The following is a 25,171-nucleotide window of genomic DNA, read 5'->3' on the forward strand; positions in this document are numbered from 1 at the left end:
GATATTAGAAAGCAGCAAATCCGTAACTGAGATGTTTGCTTGAGTGAATAACATTAGCATATAGCTCATGGTAATATTACATCTTCACATTTTTCTTATCGAAGCTAACAATAACTTAGCGTTCTCGCTACTCACCATGCTGTAAAACAGGTATATGTTAGCAATGACAACATTTAACAGATATTAAAATGCTAGCCGCGCTAATTAGCCTTAGGATTGCTTGAGGTCTTGTTTTCAGCTCTAGTGGTCATAAGCGAACTTAGGCCTGTGCCAACCTTGAGCACGAACATCAATCTTGTAAAGCTCACTATTAAACTGACAAAAAGCCTTAGAGCCTAGAAACTATGATACTTACAACTCTGCTATGTTTGTGTCATAGCATATAGCAAGACCCCATAACGATAACTGACCTTTGACCTCTTCTCAAGATTAATCTTCAGGTCAAAGAGATAATGCTATATACAGCTATTTTAATACTATGTTTCTTACTGCCATTGTCTGACATAATATCCTTGAATCTTTTTCTAATTCAACACTTAATATAAACACTGTATGTTTATTTAAAAATTAAGAATTAAAAACGCTCCTTGTAATGCCAACTTTTGTTTTCAAATGTAAATAAAGTATATCAACTAACATACTGGACACTGTTCTGCTGAACAACACACATATTACGAATATTGTAGCTGGTGTTTTTTAGTAATTTATTATTTTATTTGTCATACAATTTAAAACTTTAATAACCTTTTCAATAAAACAAAGTATCAGATGTAATTATTCTGAAACTAAGTCTAAGCTTCCCATAACTTTTTATTGCAAGTTACATTACTGACATAATAAACATAAAATGTTTGTATTGTTCATCCACAAGTGCAGTCTCTGGCTCAAACAACACAGAAGCTTGGTGTGTTTGTTTCTCAGTCCAGGCATTACTGCTTGAATGCCTGTCATGAATTTAGGTAATTCAAATGCAATTGCCTAAAGAAAGTCTTTTACATTGTCCCAACTTCCCTTAAGCTGTACTGGGCTGGAGATGCAATGAAAGTAAAGAAGAGAAAACAATGTACAACGAGGGAAAAAAATAACCAACTATATACATGGTGTATGCGTAAGAAACATTGAAACAGAAACATTGTGGGTGTATACAAGGGCAGTTATATAATAAAATAAATAGGGGTGAAATGGTAAATGGTCTGTATTTGTATAGCGCTTTTCTAGTCCCTAAGGACCCCAAAACACTATACATCCAGTCATCCACCCATTCACACACTGGTGATGGCAAGCTACATTGTAGCCACAGCCACCCTGGGACGCACTGACAGAGGCAAGGCTGCCGGACACTGGCGCCACCGGGCCTTCTGACCACCACCAGTAGGCAACAGGTGAAGTGTCTTGCCCAAGGACACGACGACCGAGCCTGTCTAAGCCAGGTCTCGAACCGGCAACCTTCCGATTACAAGGCGACCTCCCAACTCTTGAGCCACGATCGCTGGCTGGATGGAGGGGCTATGGTCGTTTAGGGTGGTAATACCACTGAGATACCACTGAGACCAAAATATTGCACAGGACCATAAATATTGCACACACTAGAGATATGGCACATGAGCCTAAAATATTGCACAAAACATGGAAAGACTGAGATATTGCACATAGCTAATCAATAGCAGCATCACAGTGGATGAACTGGGGAAGTCAGTTCATACTTTTAGTTTGCATTAAGAGTTCTGACAGCACATGGGAAGAAGCTGTTCTTATTTTCTTCAATCAGTAATGAATAGTAAGATGTTCTAGCTTTATGGAGGGCTTTTTTAATAAAGCAGGCTAAATGATGATCTACTACATTTTTGCACACCATTTCATCTCCAGCTTACGAGTTATCTGTTAAATGTTCCGTTTCTATGTCGTATGTTAAAACAAGATCTAGAGTGTGATTAAAGTGGTGGGGGGGCTTATTTTACTTTTTGAGAGAAGCCAGTTGAGTCTGATAACAGATTACACGCTGTCATTTTGAGCAATACAAATAATAAAACATTTTAACTGTCAGATAATTTCAAATGCAACAAACATCAGTATCATTATTTCATATTCTGTATAGTTTTTCATATTTATATCCTGTTCATAGCTTGTACTCACTACAGCCTGTACATACTTATAGTTATAGAATATTCACAACATACTTCATACCGTGTACATTATAACATACCATAATAGACCCATTTCTGTAATATACTTACATATCTATCCATCCATCCATCCATTCGCTTATCCTTTTCAGGGTCGCGGTAGGCGCTGGAGCCTATCCCAGCTGTCATAGGGCGAAAGGCGGGGTACAACCTGGACAGGTCGCCAGTCTGTCGCAGGGCCAACACACAGGGACAGACAACCATTCACACCTAGTGGCAATTTGAATTATCCAATTAACCTATCCCCACAAGCTGCATGTCTTTGGACAGTGGGAGGAAGCCGGAGTACCCGGAGAGAACCCACGCAAACACGGGGAGAACATGCAAACTCCACACAGAAAGACCCCAGCCTGATGTTGGAATTGAACTCAGGACCTTCTTGCTGTGCGGCAACAGTGCTAACCACCGTGCCACCGTGCTGCCTCTTTTTTTTTTTTACCCATTCACACACACATTCACACACTGGTGATGGCAAGCTACATTGTAGCCACATATCTATATTATTGCTATTATATATTGTAATATATCTATATCACTAAAGCACTTCTGGATGGATGCAAACTGCATTTCGTTGCCCTGTACCTGTGCATGTGCAATGACAATAAAGTTGAATTCTAATTCTAATTCTAATTCTAAACACGAGCCCCACCCCCCACCCCCATCCCTATGTGATTGTGGAATATATATGCAGATGATGTTGTTTTGGTCCTGTCAAATCCTGAGCGATCTGTTCCTGTACTATTAGATCTGGTGAGGTTGTTTGTTATACAATTAACTGGTAGAAGATTGAGTTTGTGGCTTTAACTGCAAACCTGGATGTTGATTTCTTGAAAACTTTGCTTTTTAAAATTACAGACAATAATAATTAAATGCACTTAAGAACAGGACGCAGCAACACTACATATGAGCGGGTGGAGGGAGGTTTGGGGTCTTCACTCACCCCCGTTCTGTTAACCGTCTGGGCAGGGGGACTGGGAGGAGGTGCTGGCCGTCAGATTGGGGTCTGGGATGCGGGGCCTCCCTGCTGCTGCAGATAAGGAGGCGGTTTGCTTTCCTCCACCCCAGAGAGAAGGGTTACATCTCCTGGGTCCGGGTCCGGTTTGCCCCTCTGAGGGCGGGGGTACCTGGACCTGAGATATAGAGTTAGACTCTTTGTGTCTGTCTCCACGTCGGGTGAGTTTGTGTATATGGGGGTGGGAATGCACCGTCTGTGTTTATATGTCAGCTTGGGTCTTAGACTCCACCTCTCTGGGAACATCTCAGGCTCTCCGAGGTTTGGAGGCCTATCTCCCCTCACTGCACTCCCTGCCAGTGGCTGATGCCCTCAGACGTTGGTGTGTTGGTGGTTCTTGGTGTCTGGGGCTGAGCGCTCATGTATGTGCCGACTCACTCCTGGTGGCCAACTGGCAGGGCCTGGTGCCCGTGGCCCGGGTGGGCCCCTTCCGGGAGGTGGGGTGCACTCAGGCCTCTAGCCTCTGGGCCTGAGGCCCAATTCTCTCTGGCACAGCTGGCTGCCGGCAGATCCCGCGGGCACGCCACTGCAACTCCCTCTGGCCTCTGCTCTGTGGCTGCTGGGTGACCTCTCGTTTAGGGCTCTCCTCAGCTCTTCCCAGGAGGGTGGCACGGTTGCACCCCTGGTGGTCCTCCTTGGGTCCTCGTATTCTGGGGCCTCTGAATGTCTGGGGGCTCCCCACACTCCCTAGCAGATCGTTACATGGAGAAACCTTTTGAATACAAGCATGCTGATCCACACAGGTGTGCACACAGGTGTGCACACAGGCGGACACACGGGTTTTCACAGACACAAACTACACCTTTCTTGGCTGCTACCTCAAAGCACATTGTGCGCTGTCGATCTTGCGTACCTTTCTCACCATCTCTTCTCCCCTCTATTTTTCTTTCTCCCCCTCTCTTTCTTTCATTCTTTCTCCCTGTCTTATCCCCCAGTCATGTCTGTCCCGTCTGTAACAACCGAAAATCAAATCAAATAAATACATATTTATAATTTAAAAAGAAAGAAAGAAAGAAAATATTTTTGGCAGACGATCACTTTTTGGAGTGAATATTTGTCGACATTATGACTCTTCCGACAGAGCAGTACAGCTGTATTCATAGAGTGTGTGTCTGTGTGCAGTCATGTCATGCCACCAAGCCGGGCATGTTGAATGTCCACCTGGTCCCGCACACACATGATGACGTTGGCTGGCTCAAGACTGTGGACCAGTACTTCTATGGAGGTCAGTGTGACACATACAGAAAAAACACTGTGAAGCTATTAGCCAACCTCCTGCTCTGTGTTTACTCTGTCAAATGTTTGCATATGTTTCTATTTACTCTAGTAGTTCTGCTGATGCAAGTTAATCTGCTCTATTGACTGGTACTAAATATCTTCCTGATTGCTGCTACAAGTGATTGTGGGTCTTGTGACCAGCAGCGTTATCCTCCTGCTTTAAAGCCCTATGATGTGTTTTAATGGTGGTTCATTCACATGATCTCTGGATTTGATTTGAATGTGAACTGGAGTGACAGCCATCACTCATGTTCGAACTACTCTCTGTTGTTGGGGCTGTGCGAAATGTGGAAATGTATCTTTTTTTTTTCTTTTTTTTTGTGTCCTGTCTGGCACTGTAGCAATCAGAATTATTGTCTGAAGGCCAAGAAAAATGCCCAACAGATTTACTTTCCCAAGTGGGCCTTTTGCTATACTGGCCCACTTGATTGTCATAGTTTATTTGATCTTTATTAGTTATTTTTATTCTAAGATATTGTAATCAGGCCAGACTGGACTCGGGGATGGGAAAGAAAAACAAGAAGAAAAGTTCAGAAGAAAGTTAACAGAAGGAGAGGGAAAGAAAAAGGAGAAAAGAGATAGAGAGAAAAGACAATGAAAATCTGCTTCATCACCTTTTTTTTCTCTTTTTCTTTTCCTGGATCACCTGTTGAGAAAGAAAAAAGAAAACAAGCAGAAGAAGACTAGAGCAATAGAATAAACAACATCACGATGATCTATGGGAATATAACAGTAAATACTAAATGTTAAACAATTTTTGTGCAGCACGTAAGATCGACAGCACACAGTGTGCTTTAAGGTAGGAGCCAAAAAGGGTGTAGTTTGTGTGTGTGAGCACTCGTGTGTACACCTGTGAGCATGAGCGCGCTTGTTTTTAAAAGGTTCCTTCATGTAATGATCTGCTAGAGGGTGTGGGGAGCCACAGCCCCGTCCTCCAGGGCATGAAGCAGGTATGGAGGAGATCAAGACTCCAGACATCCAGAGGCCCTCAGAGCACAAGAGACCAAGGAAGACCAACAGAGGGGCAGCTGTGCCACTGTCCCAGAAAGAGCTGAGGAGAGCCCCAGATGAGGGGTCACTCAGCAGCTGTGGAGCAGAAGCCAGGGGGGTTTGCAGTGACCTGCCCGTGAGCTCCGCCGGCAGCCAGCTGCGCCAGAGTGACCGAGCCCCAGGCCGAGAGGCCGAGGGCACCCCACCCCCGAAGTGGCCCGAGCCACTGTCGAAATGTACCAGAAGACGATATTAAAACACCTTCGTTTAATTTTATACTCTGTCGTGTATTTCACGCTGCCTCATAATGTACTGTTTACTGCAACAGTTTACTTCTTCATTGCTTTAGAGTTTTATGCTTTTAGTGCAATTGATTGTCGAGCTTGCATATTTTAATGTCACATGTTGTTTATAGTAAGTTGTAAGGCCAGGTGTTGTGCAGGTGACCGTCATCTGATATTGATTTCCAGTCTGGGTTAATATGTAAGCAGAACTCATCTGCAATGAGGGTGGTTTGTTTGGGCATATGCATGAATGCAGATGAGCACATATACTTTCTTGCTGTTAAGATACGTTAGTGTAAATAAATATTTTTCAAACTGTGACACACAGCAACTAAATTCTGACCACTTCTTGAAGCATTGACAAAATAACGTCTCTTTTGTCCTAAATCTGTGCACATTTGTGCGCGTAGATCGTAATGACATCCAGCACGCTGGTGTTCAGTACATCCTGGACTCAGTTGTGGATCAGTTGTGGAAGAATCCAGACAGGAGGTTCATCTATGTGGAGACGGCCTTTTTCTACCACTGGTGGAAGAGTCAGAGCTCCAGCATGCAGCAGACAGTCAAACAGCTGGTTAATGAAGGTAAATACCCATTCAGTACTATACAGCTGCGTTAAGTGTTTCAGTGCATCCTTACCAAAAGCTGCTCCTCCCGCAGGCCGTCTGGAATTTGTGAATGGTGGTTGGTGTATGAGCGACGAGGCTGCCACACACTACAGCGCCGTCATTGACCAGATGACCATTGGTCTGAGGTTCCTTAATGAGACTTTTGGAGCCTGTGGCCGTCCCCGCGTCGCCTGGCACATCGACCCCTTTGGCCACGCCCGGGAACACGCCTCCATGTTTGCACAGGTAGCATAGCTCTTTATGTTTATTCTTCGAGTTTTGTACGAGTCACACTTCAGAATTGCTCAGCTCATTCACTGTCACACTTTCAAACGTTGGCCATGTTTAATATCAGCAGTATAGGGCAGAATAGAAGGATGAGCATAATTGGTCACCTTAAGGAAGGCCTGATTTCTAGTGAGACTTAAAATGGGAGAATTTATCAGTTAAAGAAGAGAGTTGAGGCTAATTAGAGTTAGAAGGTAGCACTCACGTCGAGAAAGACTCTCCGTTTTCTCATTACAAATTTTTGGCTGTATCGTCATTATCAGATTTGCTGCTCTGCAATGAATCAAATGGGCTTATTTCCAGAATGCTGCATTATTACATGAAGGCACAATTTAGTTCACTGGCTTTCCATTTGACTTTCCTTTAACCATTAACTGTCTGTCTTTTGCTGCAGATGGGATTCGATGGCTTCTTCTTTGGTCGTCTAGACTATCAAGACCGGGCTCGCAGGATGAGGAATAAGGAGCAGGAGCTTCTATGGAGAGCCTCCGACAGCCTCACTCCTCCAATGGCTGACCTCTTTACTGGTATGCAAAGTTTCTTTCTTCATCCCTTTATGTTAATGACTTCTGGACTCAGCAACAGGACGGTGTCACATTATTTTTTAACCGCTTGCCCCCGTTAACCAACAGGGATCCTTCCTAATGGCTACAACCCTCCTGAGGGCTTCTGCTGGGACCAGCTCTGCAGTGACCCACCTATCAGAGACGATCCTGATCTTGAAGACTATAATGTTGATGATGTGGTGGGACGCTTCCTCGTCATCGCCAACAGTCAGGTTGGACACAACTCCACACTGGCGCACAGAGACACTGATTTATCAGTCACGTGGTGTTCTTAACACCGCATGTTTAACTAACACTACGAAAAAAATGCTCATGTTAAATCAAAAGACATCAAACAACGCTTTCTGATTTAGAAAAAGAGGAAGCAGAAGGGATGCTGTGCTTTTTATCCCAGCCCATATACAGCTGTGACTAGCTAACATGACATGTAAAATTTCAGTAGGAACCTCTTGTTTCAAGTAATGTCAGCATATCTTCATGCAGGTCCCCATAATTTTTTTCTCAACCTGTCTGGTTTTATTTTATGAACCTGTCATGATCACAATAATAAAGACATCTACAGATAGTGTAATGCAATGTCCTCCTTTAATAATCCGCATTCACCACTTTAGCCATCATATAAATGTGCTTTGAATAGTGTGAGGTGACGGAGCCGGTTGGGAGTTCGGTTTCAGGTTCGGTGGAGTTGCTGGAGGACTGGGATCGGGCGTCCAGCGCGGCCAGCGACTGCAGCATGCTCAGCAGGCTGTTGGAGGAGGGCAGCTGCAGGTATTTCTCCGGGACGTAGCCCACCTGTCCGCTACGGTTTCTGGCCTGGAAACACAGACAATGCACACAGACGATGACAACAGCCAAAAATGTTTCAACAGGAAAACTCCTAATGAGAAAAAATAAAGTCAGATGTAAAGAGTAGGGCTGTAACAATATCACTGCATCGTCGCCAGAATTTAATAACAGCCACAAAGAGAATAATAGGAGAGCTTTTGTTCGCTCTTCCTGAATTAACGAGAAATCTAAAATCCTAAACAAGCCTCTGCTGAATTCATGAAGCTTGATTTCATGAACACCGGTGGCCTCCCCTTCCGCTGCTTACTTATTTTCATTCAGATTGAAAACACTCAGAGGTATTGGGATCTCTGTTGGGGCATGCTGTGGGGAATCACAGCACTAAAACAGATCTATATAAATGATATTGCTCACATTTTTATGTATGATTATATTCATTAAAATAAATACCCCATTAAAACACTATATCTGTATATGAAAAGATAATCACCTAAGTAAATATACATAAAATATTGGCTCAACACGTGGAGATGGTCTGTGCCTCCTGAGCCACTGCTCATAAAGGCTAACAGGGACAAAAACAAATACAGTAGCAGTGTTAAGTTCAAGCATTGAGTGCAAATGTACGGTTTTCTGTGTTTTTGTTTTGTTTTTTTTCATAGAAATGTTTTGTTTTGTTTTTGTTTGTTTTTTTTGTTGTCCGGTTTGGATCTTTAGCAATCAGAATTGTTGTCTGAAGGCCAAGAAAGATGCCAAGTGGATTTACTTTACCAAGTGGATCATCATGGCCTTGCCATATTGGTCCATTTGACTGACCTTTATTACAATTATGTATTTATTTTATTTTTGTTTTTTAAAGACGGGACAGACATGACTGGGGGATAGGACAGGGAGAAAGAATGACACAATAAATAAACAATAAACAATAAACTAGCTAACAATAGATACTTTTTTAATTTCACCTGCTGAGAATGAAAAAAGAAAACAAGCAGAAGAAAACGAGAGCAATAGAATAAACAACATCACAATGATATATGGGAATATAACTGTAAATACTAAATATTAAACATTACTGTGCAGCACGTAAGATCGACAGCGCACAGTGTGCTTTGAGGTAGGAGCCAAAAAGGGTGTAAAACACCAGTCAGTGTCACGCCGCCGGGTATATCAACTTCTCTTTTAAGCTGTGCTTTCTGCTTCATGCTCCGTGCCCACGCATGTAACAAGGGCTGCTACAAAGCCCTTTAAAACAGGAAGTAGCATGTGCTGCAGTGAGCTTGAATGGTGTCCCAATGCGCTGAGCAAGCACAGTGCAAGCATGCTAGCCAGGTGTGGTGCGTGATGATAAAGTGGTGACTAAAACTCTATAAAGGACATAACTAATATAACAGCAGGTCAGGGTTACTCTTACAATTTTCTCTGGTAAGAAGTCAAAATCCTTCATATAGAACTCTGAAGTTACCTGGAGAGATGAGATCCTGCTTCATAGTACAGGCCTCAGGGCAACATTTCAAAGTTAACGTGCAAAACAATCAATATATGTATTTGTATGTAACTGACAAAAAAAGGAGAGAAAAGCGTCCAAACACTTCTTGTGTCATTCCAGAGTTGAGGTCGCAGGTTATGGTGCCACCACTGGACTAGCTAATGAGAAAAGAAGGAAGATGATTTTTAACAAATTTGTTGTATTAAGAAAAAAGAAAACAAACCATCCAAACTGTTACTTTATTAGTAAAGAGATGTTGCAGATATTTGTACTGAAATTGTATTTTTCTTCATTTCTAATGTGTTCAAAGCAAAAACAAGCTTTTCCTGTGAGCTCAGACCATTTTATTTCTTTCTGCTGCATTTCTGCATAAAATACAAATCTGCATCATTTTTTAAAAAAGTGCTTTAAGCTGAACTAATTGTCCCTTTTTTCTAGAACCTGGTGAATCACCCTCTCTTCACTGTGCAGAGACTGAGGTTGTCAGCTGTACAGAGCTCAATGATATTTTACAGAAATAATTCCCCGAGGTCCACCGAGTCAGGAGCTATCAGCACTGGTTCTGTGGACAAAGTCCTGGGAAAGATATATGTCGAGTGAGTTTGCATGATCCCTCAGCTCACAGCTGCATTTATTAAACATTCAAAATACAGAAAGATTTTATAAACCTGGGAAACTGTATTTCTGTCTTGCAGGGAGACTCTGGTGGAGGAGTGGTTCATAATGGCAGGATTTATGGGGTCTCTTCTTTTGTGGGAGATCCAGACTTTGTATGCAGAGCACCGGCTGCCTTCATGGACCTCTGTGATCCTGAGTATGCAGATTGGATCAGGAAAACTATCAACCCATAAAAAGCTGTGAGGTGTGGATAACTGTAAACAAGCTGAAATAAATAATCTTTTAGAGTTTAGCTTTGGTTTCTTTTATTCTCTTTGATATAAGCAGTAGAGGATTTCAGAATTTCTGTGTTATTTGCCAAAAGACGTTTTTTCAGCTGCACCCACACACAGTTTCTTTAGATAACTTCAACTGCAGAAAGTAAAAGCTCAGCATTAAGTTTCAAATGCAGTTTTAAAGATAATAATATGGAGTCCCTGAAGAAAACACCCGTCAATAGAAAAAGCTGCAAAATCCTGCAAAATGTAACAGAAGTTGAATAAAACACAACGGAAATAGAAAAAAATGCAACAAGGCTGAAAAACTGAACAAACAAACAAAAAACAAACACAAATTACAACAGAAATAATAACAACGATATAAAAAAAATAGAAGTAGAAAAAAAACATTCTCATCCTAAAACTTGGTGACAAAGTGGAACATGGTAAGGAAACACTCACTTAAGTGCTGTCATTACTCAAAGGTTCCTGATAATCATGCATGAAGTGATTTCTGGAGGGGAATGAAACTTAACTGAACTGCTCCCTGTGACATTTTGACCTGTCAAACGCAGGCGTAACTCCTGTTATTCATCGTTGTATTGCAGGTCTGCTGTGCACGACGTCTGTGAATCTGAGTAATTTGGTACAGATGAAGGAATAAGACTGCTCAGATGCTTTGGGTGTCACGTAATGATCCCTCAGGTTTGGGTGTCTTTGGTGCCCTTTGATTTCAATCTACCTGCACATTGAACAGAAATCCTGCCATGACAGAACACACTAATGCCTTTTCAAGGGAGAACCGATCCTAATCTGAGCTGTCAGCCCCAAGTTCTCTGCAGTCATCAAATCAAGCATAATCTGGTTTGAACAGGCTCCCTGCCTCACTGCAAAAGCCTTTTTACCAGCTGCTGTTTGACAAATTGCAAAGCCTCTGAAGAGACTTTAGAAAGGGGGAAAAAGGATACGAAGAAAAAGCTGAACAAAAAGCTATCCATGCACTGTTTAACATTTCACTTGGAGTTTGACTGTATTCTATCTGTGGATTGCATTATAGCTTCTCTGAGAGCTTTGCTCCCTGAAGATTTTATGATCTGTGAACACTGAGTCTCTCTTGTGGCTGTAAACCAGTCTGCTCAGCATGGCACTGCATGGCAGAGTTTCTCTCCATTTTTTTGAATCACCTTTGCTCAGTTGTGCTCCTAACTGATCTCCTGAGTTTGGCTGTATTCCTGGACTTTGCCCTTTAGTTACTCTTCAGTCTCTTTGACACACAGGCTGCCAAATTTGAAATAACATTTTTAGTTTTGGAAAAAGAAGAGCGTGTCTAGCAAATTCTTGCACATCCTTGTTCTTAAATAGCACTTTTCTACTCAAGCACTCAAAGTACTTTATACACCTCATTCACCCATTCATACAAGCACTTTTCTGTACCTAAGTTCTTTCTATCTAACATTCATACTCTGATGGACACATGAAAGAGCAGTTTGGGGTTCAGTATCGTGTCCAAGGATACTTTGAGATACAGATCAGATCAGGCAGCGATCGAACCTCCAACCTTCTGATCGGTACTAATTGGACGTTTGCTGCTGCACATGTAGCATCACAGCTTAGAAGATGGTGGTGTGGAAATGTGTTTCCCATTAACAATTGACTAAGAAACTCTTAGTCAAGGGTTAACGTCACTAATGTCAGTATTTTCACTGACTCTAAAAAGGCACTGATCTTCATTAGATTAGATAAACATTGTGCCTTAAACCTGAGCTGTACAGGAAAATAGATTTCTGATACACATGTACATAAACAAATAAAGAGAGATGTTTCCCACCTGCTGAGAAGACAACAAATGCATAACCTGATTACCACCATTAATCTCACATCCACTGATTTCTGGCACCTATAAGTGAGATTGAGTTCACTGTCCTGCTGTCTTGGCCTTTAGGAGAACACAGTGAGACAGATGAAGCTTGCACCAGATGGTGGAAACACAATGATCGTGGTCTTAGACACAGCATCCACACTCTGTACATGATAGTGTGTGTGTGGTGCTGTTTGCAGGAACTTGATGAGGCTTTGCTTAAGTGGAAATCCACTGATGTTCAAGCCCCAGGGAAGTGGGCGGGGGGGATAGGACCTCTGGGGCCCTCTTCCTGATGGAGCCCTACCTGACTCCTTTCACTGCTAAAGCAAGAATGGTGCCACAGCTCATTGAAACAATACTTCATTTCATCAGAATCATCAAATGATTCTGTTAAAAACAACCGTCCAGTGTACTTGCATGGCAAACATCGTGATTAGATATTCAAGAAGAGCCTCTTAAAGATGAAGGTCTGTGTCTCTTGACCTAAACACATAATCCAGTTAAATCTGATTTATGTTCATTAATGCCCCTCACACTGTAACTTAAAGTAATAAATCGGTCACTGATTAATTACAGAAGTACGTCTGTGAGCATAAAGATTTAAGCCTTGGACCATCAGGATAAAATGTGGTTGGGAAACTTAACAAGCTTTGATAAAACTTCATCAGTAGCTCAAGCAAGACCTCAAAACCTTCGATCACCACGGGTGGTTAGCAGACTGTGGTTGTACCATGCAGCCTAACAACATGCAGTAAATTGCAGGTTAAAGCAGTCTGCTTACACATTGTTAAACGAGGGAAGGGAACTAATGTGGCTGTCACATTACCCTTTTGTCCCATTTCATCCCAGGACTTGATTAAATTGCTGCTCACTTTCTACAATACTTAAAACTGATCAGTAGGACCTGAAACTGCAAACATTCAAACATTCAGGCCAACAATCAGTTGGTGAACATATTAATCTACTACAATTAGCAAAAATGAATAAATAAACAGAAGAAAGTTGGAGTGATATCAGAGTCATGCAAGTTTTTGACCAGCAGGTTAAACTCATGCAAATTAGCTTCATCCAGGCTCATGAAAACACTGTCCTGCTTATAAACAGCAGATCATTTGTGTCAGTGTCAGGATGGTTTATATTTGAGCTTTTAGTTCACACAGAACAATTTTTATTAATTGTTTTTAGCGATTACGAAAGTCTGTGAATCCCCAAATTGTTCAGTTGTTCTCTTTGCTCCCCATGAGGTCACTTTCACCATGTGACAAAAACAACACCCCACTCTACACACTCGGGCCACCAGCAACTTTCTAAATCCTCAATAAAAAGCTGACAGGTTGCAATGATGTTCCAAAGAACTTATTAAGAAAACCACTAAATACATAGAAAATGTTATGAAACTTGGTTTATTTTATATCTCATAGTTTTAAATGATGCAATAAAAATATGTATAAAACATCACAAACTGTAATATTTTACAAATGCTTACGTCCTGCTGATGCAATGGAGACATCTTCCAGTGACAGTCTTCATCAGTGTGAGTGTGAGGAGGATCCTAAACCCACCGACACAGAAGTGCATGTTCACAACTCCCTCTGTGCAGGCGGGGTCAGGACCCTCCTCACCCTGGGTGAGGAGGGTTGGTGCTGTGGCCAGTCAGATATGAAGTGCTGAGAGTGGATCTTTGGTCCTCTGTGCAGCTCTGTCCACTCTCAGCTGCCCTGCAAAGCAATAACACAAGAAAGACGTCATTTTAACACAAAACAGCATTTTCATTGTTGGTAGCTGCAGTATGTTGTTAAAAAACTATTTTAAACCCAACGTATACACATGAAAAATATAAATAAAGCTAAACCTACAGTGCTGCTGACATAGGATGATGATTTATACCAACTATTGGAAGAATTTTGTCTTCAATACAGTTTGTTGTCAATGTGAGGTGATAACTTACATAGTTGGAACACAGCACCACTCTCCCGTTTTTCACTTGGTCATCCATCCTTCTCATCGGGTTGGTTGGGGTAAGGCTGTCTTCTGGGTGGGGTGTTTGCTCCATCTTGGACGTAACTGGAAGTAATAACAACTAAAAAACGACCTTTAATTCACAATGTAATATTAATATTAATGTCACATATCAAGAAAAAAAGAAATACATTTCACATGTGCGAGTCACATGTTCATATATCTGTAAAAACAAAAACACAAAGGCAAAGTTTAAAAACACGTTCTAACATAAACTAATCAGAGTCACTGTCATCCATGGAAAGGTTAAAAGGCCTCTCCCAGAAACGTCTGACTCCAAAACTACCTGAGGATGTTGAAGGGGCATCAAACTGGTCACTCACCTTGCACCTCTTTGCACTTACCTCTTCGGTGCAGATGTCTTCTCTGCTTCTCTTTTCTGAGGAAGGAGCAGCAGAGAGATCAGCTGAGGAAGCAGATGACAGAGCAGCTGAGAAAGGAGCAGCAGAGGGAGCGGCTGAGGAAGGAGCAGAAGAGGGAGCGGCTGAGGAAGGAGCAGCAGAGGGAGCAGCTGAGGAAGGAGCAGCAGAGGGAGCAGCTGAGGAAGGAGCAGCAGAGGGAGCAGCTGAGGAAGGAGCAGCAGAGGGAGCAGCTGAGGAAGGAGCAGCAGAGGGAGCAGCTGAGGAAGGAGCAGCTGGGGGAGGAGCAGCTGGCGGATCACCAACCTGGGCAACAACTCGAGGGAAGAATGGGGCATTGGCCTGGCCGAAAGGCGGCATGGGGATGGGGGCAGCACCTGGAGCAATAGGACGTTGCCAATCGTGCCAAAACGGCTCTGGAGGGTGCTCCCGGATGAGAGGGGAATCATCTCTCTCATCCATGGTGTCATACCCAGAGTCATCGCTAAGCCAATCCCCCCACTCTTCTGAGTCGCTCCAGTCAGATGAATTGTCAGTCTGTTCACTCACCTCTTCATCGTCTATAGGTAGGTAGGGGGGGTACTCACCATACTCACCTTGCTGTTCACCGTCATCAGCATCTGGTGCTTCATGAGAAGAGGGTGAGGGTGAGAAAGGGATAAAATACCTACCATACTCACCTTGCTGTTCACTGTCATCAGCATCTGGTGCTTCATGAGATAAGGGTGAGGATGAGAGAGGGATAAAATACTCACCATACTCACCTTCGCTGATACGCTGGGTATCAGTGTCCTGAGCTTCACCAGAAGAGGTGGTGCTCTGGAGACTGTCATCCAGGATCCTGATGACTTCAGGAAGGCCTTCTTCTGCAGGGCGTTCAACCACATAGTCAAGACGCCCTGTGAGGAAACAATTTTTAAAATAACATTAGGAATGTAATAGACACCCAGTGTTAAAGCAACAGACCTACATCTGTTAGTTTGAGCAGAGGATGAGAGAAAAGCATTTTATGTCAGACTGAATGACACTTCTACTTGTTCAATCTTTAAGTGAAGTTTTTTAATAGAAGACCACCAAACCTCCACCAAGGCAGCTCACTCTGTGTACTTTTAAGGTGACACTATATCAGGAGTGGGCAATCTCAGTCCACGAGGGCCGGTGTCCCTGCAGGTTTTAGATGTGTCCTCGAACCAACACAGCTGATTTAAATGGCTAAATTAGCTCCTCAACATGTCCTGAAGTTCTCCAGAGGCCTGGTAACGAACTAATCATGTGATTCAGGTGTGTTGACCCAAGGTGAGATCTAAAACTTGCAGGGACACCGGCCCTCGTGGACTGAGATTGCCCACCCCTGCACTATATTGACACTATAAATGTCACTGTATTTTGTGTACATTCAATTTGTTTTATTTGTTCTTTGTAAGCATTTATGCAAACACTATGTTGGAATAGGTAATGGATAATAGGTATTGATTTGTAAATAGCCGGACATGAGTAACTTATTATATAAATATACTACAGTACATTTATAACTAACCATGCAGCTCATTCTCCTGTTTTATTTACAATTCACGATGTCACACATTTTGAAAAAAGCTCATAGGTTAAATATGTGGATGCAAACCATAATGTAACATTTAGACCACATGTACCAATCGCATGTCCTAAATATAAAAAAAACAAAAACAAATATATATATATATATATATATATATATATATATATATATATATATATATATATATATATATATGTATATGTGTGTTTTTTTTATTTGTTTTTTTTTTAAATAAAAACACAACCTCCTTGGCAAGAGTAAAAATTGCACACACAAAGCTCTGCAGGTATGTCTGAAAATGATGGTCAAGTGAAAAACAAACAAACAGAAACTCTTAACCCAGAATCCACATTTTTAGAAATGTGCACAAGGACTGTATCTGCCATAAGGACAGGTACATCTAATCTGTGGTAAACATGCTATCCCTGTGTAAATATCCCTGTGTACAATATCTCTCTCTGCTATCTAATAAGGTTAAAAGCATTACCGTAACAGAAGATGGGTCTTAATGCCATTATTACTACTGTTTTCATATTCTTTTGATATTATTTTATTTGCATTTTTTTATCTTTGTGTTTTGCAGCAGAGAAAAAATATAGTTTATGTCAATAAAGCCTTTGATCCGGAGAAGAAAAGGATGTCAGGAGGGGACCTGGATCTGTGTGTTTACGCCTGCGTGTTCTGACCCGTGACATCTTGAAGATGCCGTTACCACAGAAACTGATTTTTGGGCATTTTACAAATTTTAGTCCATTAAGCTATTTTTAACCATTTCATTTTAAAGAAAAGTGTCAAATTTGAAGCCTTCAAGTCAAAGTAACACCTTTTTTTCATATTCATACACCAGTCGTTAATAATTTCTACACCTCTCCCGGAAAATTTAAAACATACAAACAATTTACAGGAAACAGACTTGAAATACACATATTTGATCACGTTAAAACTTGATATTCACACTGGAACTTGTTAAATTATTACAGTAATTTACATTTAAAGAAATTTTCACACTTACCTGCAGCGAAGTCCAGGTGACAGTCGGGGAGTCCGGGTCCACGGCGAGCCATCTTCAAACTTGAAAAACAAAAACAAGTACAAACGATGAAGTACTTGTTCTGCTCTCAAGTTATATCCGCTTTTAGTGAAATAGTTTGCAAAACTTAGCTTTCCACAGGCTGAGGTTGGAGCAGGTCGAAACAAGTCCACGAGCAAGTGTAAACAGACGTTTGGAACCTTGTGCAGCATTTATATACCCTCGGCGGCCATGGTTACGGTTGTCAACGTGTACACGTGCACGGCATAGAACTATCCGGTTGTCCAGTCTGACCTCACTAGCCGTGTCTGGGTCTAAACTCCGCTGCAGGTCCATATATCAAACGATCACTATGGCATTACTGAGAGTTGAAAAACTGTCTAAAGTCTTTCATTTTTAATAAAATGATCAGCGTTCTGCTCTACCAGGTGTAACAATTGAGTTTAACATCCAGGCATCCATGAAAACGGAATTTATGGCATTTAACAGAGAAGTTAGCAGGGAGTTAGCTCGCTAGCTTCTATCTAAATACAATATAGCATGTCCTGACTGCAGGTTTTGGAAACAAATTCAAACGTACAGCTCTGCTATCACTTCCAGCATAAATGAAGACAGAAAACTAAACAGCAGTGACGTTTGTAGGGTTACTGAAGTTGGGCTAGCTGGTATATAATGATGTGCTACGTGACCGCTAGCGACACAGCTATGTTAGCATAATATAAACAAGCTAACTTTTTTCCACTCGATAAAAGTTAATGTGAGTGTTCTCGGTGGTCAGGAACAAATGTAATCGCATGGCAGGATGCTGTAAAAGGACCAAACTTCAGCCAGGAGGACAACTGAGATAATCCATCCACAATACGAGGTTAGTCATTCATATACTGCTGCATGGGCTGGGCTGTAGTTACATCCTAAGGTTTTAAAAACTGAGCTTAAATAAATGATTAGCGGTAATAAAAGCCGAGGGAGGTCAACAGTGATCACTGACTGTTTTAGGAGCTTTTTGAGATCAAATAGAAGAAAATACATAACATTAAACATGTTAACAATACAAAAGCCATATTAAACGCAGACTACTTTAGACCCGGAAGTACGATTCGTGTGTCATCACTGAACAGCTAAATTCGTAGGAATGTTTTAGCTTATTATTTGGATAACGACCGTCATTACAATAAATTAAATTTGTAGTCATTTAAAACACACAGGCCTACAATCAGCTGGCCTATATAAAAAACAAAAACAAAACTTGAACACAGTGCTGAGCTGCATCTCAAATGAATCTTCCAGCTCTCAGCTGACATGTATCAGAGCCCGATTGATGGATCAGTTGATCAGGATCATTGGCCTGATATAGGTCTATCATAGTGACGTGGCTCTTAATCAGTAGGGTTATATGTTTCCCAATATGATTTTTTTTTTTAAAGAACATAATGTGGATTGTTTTTATTTGTTAGCTGTATGGGCAGCATTTTTGTGTATGTGATCCCTTTTCTTAAATTACATTTGCTATATACACATATTTTGCTCTCTTAGTATTTTTAGAACCTGACTAATACTGAAAACTTTAGGGTGATACTGATAAAAAGGAGTTAAAAATTTAGATACTGATACATTGGTCGATACTCTTTTTACAGATAGTATACAGATTACAGAACTTAGAATGTATACAGAAATTCATGTTTTTTGCAATGATCGTTCAAAATTGGTTTACATTTGTAAATAAATACAGCAATATATCTGCAAGATTTGACCAAATTCACCACTCTTTTATACTATGCTAAACAATCAAAGATTAGCTCATGTCTAGTTGAATGATGTTTTAAAAATGTGTTTTCCTGTAGTGTTAATCACAGTGATGTTATGAAGTAATGTATGAACCTGACGTATGATAATATTTATCTCTACAGAGGAAACATCCATCGAAGATTGAGCAGTACAATATCACTGTGGCATCAACATCTCGTCAGCGAAAGACCACAGCCACACCAAACAAGCTCTCAGCAAATACACAAGCCAAGTTACCAGACCTGATGTTGAGAGCTGCAAACAAACATGTTCCACAAGCAACTGTTGACATGCTTGTCATCAATTTCATATGTGAGGGTCTACAGCCAGTGGTAGAACAGCCATCTTTCAAAGAATTGGTTACCACATTACAACCTCAAGCCAAAGTCATCTCCAGACCCACTGTCTGTGCCAGAATCTGTGAAGCTGCTGATCACATGAAGATGACTTTGGTTGCAGCATTGGATAAAGTCAAATTTGTTGCTACCACTACTGATTGTTGGTCAGCTCATCAGAAAAGTTACCTTGGAGTCACATGCCATTGGAGGAAGAGTCCCTGGAAAGAAGATCTGCAGCACCAGCATGCAAAAGATTGAGAGGGTCTCACACATTTGACATGCTTGCTGGTGCGCTTGATGATATCCATTGCCAATACAAGATTAGAGGCAAAGTTGTAAGAACCACAACTGATAGTGGATCCAACTTTGTCAAGGCCTTCCACATGTTTGGGGCACAAAATGATGCAGATGAAGCTGAAGATGAAGCAGACCCAGAAACTATTGACCTGACTGACCATATTGACTACCATGAGGCAAGTGCAATTCTTGATGAAGACTCTGGTTTGGAGTATCAACTCCCGCCTCATCAGCGATGTGCATGTCACCTGCTAAACCTTGTGGCAACATCTGATGCTGCCCTAGCAGAGAGCATGAATGAAACCTACAAGAGGCTCTCCCGTGCAAGCTTTGCAAAATGCCAGGCCATTTGGAACAAAACTCATTTGGCTAATGAAGTGGTAGAGGACAAGTGTGAACTACAGATCATTCGTCCCAATGCAACACAATGGAATTCAACCTACCTTGCCATTGAAAGGATAATACGCATCATTGATGAGAAGGGGGAAAATGCCATCAGGAGCATTTGTGAGGAGTTCAAGGTGAAAATGTGAGTAAAATTGGACACCTACCAATATGGTTGCAAATTTTGTGAATTTTCCTTAATGGATGGTTAAAAACGTGAGCAGACTCTTAATATTAAATCAGAAGATCCCTATTATAGTCATGGTGGGTTTTGTTGTTGTGTCTTACAGGTTGAGTCCTGCAGAAGTTGCATTCCTTAGGGAGTACTGTACCACCATGAAGCCACTGGTGAAAGCTTCAAACATTCTTCAGTCTGAGTCCACTTCCTTTATGGGATGGCTCCTGCCAGTAATCCAACAACTACTGTCCAAACTTAGCAGGCTGGAGACATCAAGCAAGACATGCGTGCCACTCATCAGAGCCCTGCAAAATGGCCTTCAAAAGCGTTTTGGAGCGATGATGGAGGATCCAGAGTTGGCTGCAGCTGCAGTCCTCTTACCCAAGTTCAAGACTTCCTGGACTGACAGAGCAGATGTAACAGAGGCTGGTAAGGATTCATGTGATCCCATTTTTGTGTGTTTTTACATTTGAACACATGCTTAAGTGAGTATTTCACCTAATACATTGTAAGTTATTGATGGTCTGTCCTGAATACTAAACAATCCTTTTTGAGAATTTGCCGTTTTTAAATTTGTGTTCAGGAATAATCACTGAAATGTAAATAACAAAATTGTGTTATCTACTTGCAATTACAGCCTTGACATACATCAAACAACATCTTGAAACGACAGAGCATGAGAGTGAGGATCAGCAAAGAGAGTCATCTGATGAAGATGAATTCTTCTCCAGACCAATCTCCAGAAGGCTGCAAAGTGCAGTTGAGCTTGATGGTTATCTTGCTTGTGCCACAGACACCATGGAGCTGCTGCACTCCTTCTCAGGTATCAAAAACCTCTTTCTTAAACTGAACACAGCTCTGCCTGCTTCTGCTGCGTGTGAACGACTTTTTAGCTGTGCTGGTCTACTCTTCACAGCCAAACCAAGTCGGATTGCCTCTGTTAATTTAGAAAACCAGCTCTTTCTGAAACTGAACAAAAGGTTCAAGTGTGACAGAAATGCTAAGAGTTTAAGACACTCACCTGCCTGTTGTTCAGTGTATGGGGAAAAGTTTAAACGGTTCTACGCATATTCAGAAACATATTTGTCATTGTTTTAACAAACAAAATTCCTTCTTTTATATCTACATTTATTTACAAAACAAGTTACCTTTCTATACCTTGTTCATCTGAGAAATGTGCTTTGAACATAAATATTTATACTGGTGAATCGAGTTGAATGCCTGCTATTGACGACAGAATAAAACATCAGTCTGTTAAAAAGTAATTAATACTCTGAGTAGTTTTTGAGAAGAGTACTTTGTACTTTTACTCAAGTATTTTTTAACACCAGTACCTTTTACTTGTAATTGAGTACAATTTAAGCAGTGTAACAGTACTTGTACTTGAGTACAAATTTTGAGTCACAGCAGGTGGATGAGGGAAAGGGGAGGAAGGAGGAGGAGAGACCCGCGGACCGGCCGCGCTTCGTATTGAAAAGGAACCCGATTTGTCCCGGACTTCAGCTTGAATGGAAAACAAATACACAAAGCTGGAGTTCTTCTGTGTCTTTACGTGGCCAGCTGCCTCTTCTTCTCCCATTCTCTCTCCCTCTCTCTCCTGTTGCTACTTAAATCATGAAACTGATCAATGATCAGCTGATCGCTTTTCTCTTGGAGATACTATATAGCTCATGCTTACGGAGCCCCTCTGATGACATCCTCCAAAAAATAAATAGATTGTGGTGACAAAATACTACTTCCTGCCCTCGAAATAGTATAAGTGCCCACGAAATACTTATTTGTGGCCACAAAATACTATTTCGAGGGCACGAAATAACGTGCGCACGAAATGCTAATTTGTGGGCACGAATTGGGTATAACGTGGCAACGAATTACGCATTTGTGGCAACAAATAGATGACGTGCGCACATCATATTGATACATTGGACAGCTGTGTAGAGACATAAGCATAAGAGTAGGCTAAACCTGTACAACATGGCCAGAGACAGTATGATTGAGTTTTATTTTTGTCATGGTCTGCGTGGCAGACCTTGGGTGTGTGGGGAAGGAGGACCCAAAATGCGTTTATTTACAGTGGAGTAAACAATACACAATAATAGGTCTATGTCCCTCAGACCCAGATCCCTGACAATTTTAGGCTGGGAATGAGCTACACATGCATTTTGAAAAGCCTGGCACTGAAAGGAACCATTATTATGGAGAGACAGTTAAACAGGATATTAAGAGCCCAGTTGCATTGCAGACGTAAGTACGACCCGGACGTTGGGATAGATTCTATTGTCAACCAACTGCAAGGGCCTGGGAAGGATCACGGTTATTGGTCAAGTGTTTCGTGCTCACAAATAAGCATTTCGTGCGCACGTTATACCCATTTCGTGGCCACGAAGTAGTATTTTGTGGCCACAATTTATTTATTTTTTGGACCATGTCATCAGAGGGGCTCCGTACATGCTAATATCACATCTTCACTTTTTTTTTAGAGGTAACAATAACTTTGCATTCTCGCTACTCACCATGCTCTAAAACAGGTATATGTTAGCAATGACAACATTTAACAAATGTTTTTAAAATTCTAGCCGTGCTAATTAGCCTTAGGATTGGTTGAGGTCTGTGAAAGCCTTTGGAACAAAATCAGTCTTGTAAAGCTCACTATTTTCCAGCTGAGCCTATAGCACATTTGTTAAAGTCAGTCCGGATTGTACAGCTTCTAATCAGAAACAATTAAAGTTTGTTTCTTTTTTTCTGCTCATCAATCTTTTTCTGTAACCAGGATACCTGTAAAGTCTTAAATAACTCATGTTAAAATGTTGCAGTGCTGTAGAGTGGGGTCATGTTAACAATCCATTCAAACTTGTGGTCTTCAAGGTCAACTTTAAGATTTATTGGTTGAAAATTGACAAAAAGTTTTAGAACTTAGAAACTATCATTCCTACAACTGTGCTGTGTATATGTCACAACATATAGCAGGAACCTATAAAGGTAACTGACCTTTGACCTCTCCTCTAAGAAGGTACATGTAATGTCTACAGTGATTAGACATACTTAATAAAACAGTGTGGGGCCCAGAGTATTGTTGTGCATCAGTGTGGAACATGTCAGTAACACTGAGGGTTACACACACTTTGCCAGGTACACCTGTTCACCTGCTCGTTAAACACAAATGTCTAGTGAACCAATCAGACGTCAGCAAATTAAAGTATTTAAGCATACAGACATGTTCATGATGACCTGCTGAAGGTCAAAGCAAGTATCAGAATGGGGGAAAGAGATTGCGTGGTTGTTGGTGCCAGATGGGCTGGTCTGAGTATTTCAGAAACTGCTCATCCAATGAGCTCACAAAATTACCTCCACAGTTTACAGACTGTAGTGGCAATCCAACCAGCAAAAGGCCACCTGAGGGAATTTGAAGTATTTCCAACTCATCCTGGTGATGAGGTCAAACACAACCAGTACTTTTAACATTTTATCAATTATTTACCAAATTAAAAAACAACTTGTGGTAACTTATTTTTAATTTTGCTGCAGACAAGTTGAATGAATGCTTACTGGATCTAGAACACCATTTAGATCATAACAGCTCCTGATCAGGATGAATTTCATTTTCAAATCAAATTTCATGTCGCAGTTTCACAATTTTGTAACATATTATTTCAAAGCTTGCTTATGGGCTTGTTTTGGAGCAGACCAACAGTCAGGCTCGTCTTCACCCTTACTGTCAGACTCTGAATTGATGGTTCTGCTATATCTCACCTGGCTGAGCTCTTGTAATTATTTTGTGATAAAACTTTTTCTATTTTGAGATCAAGATTCAAGTGGAAATCTTTGTGTGTCTGTCTCTCTCCCTTGGTTTCTGTAGAGGTACAGTGTGGGGGCGCCTGGATAAATGTTAAACAGAAGCTAGATGTAGTGTTCCTCCACTGTCCATTAAGGATATGAGGAAAAGAAATGGTCAAGAACAAAGTGTATGGTGTATTTATAAAAGAAAATGGCTTTTAAATTGTATACCAAAACCACCACCAGAAAGTCAACTACAACTTGTTACATAATCATCATGACTGTTGTATCAGTTTAACAGTTTATGGGTTGACTTCTTTCAGTTCATTCACTGTTTACATCATGAAGGAAAAAGAAGGCAACAGGCTGAGAAATGAAGCTGTTGTGTGTCTTTGTGGCCACACGGGGGCAGTGCTGCATAAATAGTAGAATCTCTTCCTGGACACTTTTTCTAGACCTTTTTAAATGACTAATAAAGACAACAACAAAATGAATTACATCAGGATCTGATATGGTTGTCTTTTTTTGTTGAGCTTTATATATTTCAGAATGCCTAGAGTTTGTTTGTTTCCCATGTTTTGTGATACAGAACATCTCCTCTCAGACGGCTGTTGTCTCATAATGGGTCATTACCTGGTCTGATGGGGTGTTTGTTCCATTTATAAATCAAGCGATTGATTTGTAAAATGAGAGATGGCCTCTGACCTGCTGACTGGTGTCTGATCTTCTCTGCTCCCCTCAAATTTGACAACTACTCAGCTGATGTGATGGTGGACAGGAAGTCACTAAACCTGGGACTCTGGAAACACATTTCTAGGGATAGAAAAGTTAATGTAGATCGTTTCAGGAGATAAATACGAAATAATCGATTTGGTGATTATACTAATATAGTAAGAAAATAATGCATGAAAAAAAGATTTTTTATCTATACACTTAAGCAACGACCAGAGTCTTAGAATTGCGCTTTCACCAGGTTTTACTTGACTGAACAACAGAACTTCTCTGTCTCCTTTATAAGGGGTCACATCCTGAGTTACACAATGAGTCTTTCAAATGTGTGCGATAACCCACTGCATGTGTAGTCGTGCTGAGACCGCGTGGTCTTACTTTTATTACCCCTTGATTCAGCTGTGACCTGCTTATCAAGTCTTTTTACAAGTACATCATAATTATCTGCTCTGTGCAGACATAAGTTGAGCAATGGTTTAACAAACTTTCCCATCAAAAACATG

The 25,171-nt window shown here is 41.2% G+C and overlaps 1 protein-coding gene and 1 pseudogene across 2 annotated transcripts in view; both read left to right on the forward strand.

Moving 5' to 3' along the window:
• Window positions 1–10,332, forward strand: part of LOC308395320 (kallikrein-8-like) — an 83,611-nt pseudogene extending 73,279 nt beyond the window's left edge. The window contains exons 4-6 of the transcript in view: window positions 9,602–9,654; window positions 9,920–10,077; window positions 10,177–10,332. The product of the transcript in view is annotated as a kallikrein-8-like (transcript). The remainder of the gene's footprint in view (window positions 1–9,601; window positions 9,655–9,919; window positions 10,078–10,176) is intronic.
• LOC308395921 (lysosomal alpha-mannosidase-like) lies at window positions 4,311–7,484 on the forward strand (the record flags this gene model as incomplete). Its single annotated transcript, XM_080880970.1, has 5 exons — window positions 4,311–4,420; window positions 6,158–6,331; window positions 6,408–6,601; window positions 7,038–7,170; window positions 7,276–7,484. The coding sequence occupies exons 1-5, from the start codon at window positions 4,342–4,344 to the stop codon at window positions 7,482–7,484; spliced, it is 789 nt and encodes a 262-aa protein (XP_080737096.1). The 5' UTR covers window positions 4,311–4,341.
• Window positions 10,333–25,171: the final 14,839 nt, after the last annotated feature.

Source organism: Rhamphochromis sp. 'chilingali' (assembly GCF_963969265.1).
Source record: "Rhamphochromis sp. 'chilingali' genome assembly, chromosome: 4".
NCBI lineage: Eukaryota > Metazoa > Chordata > Actinopteri > Cichliformes > Cichlidae > Rhamphochromis > Rhamphochromis sp. 'chilingali'.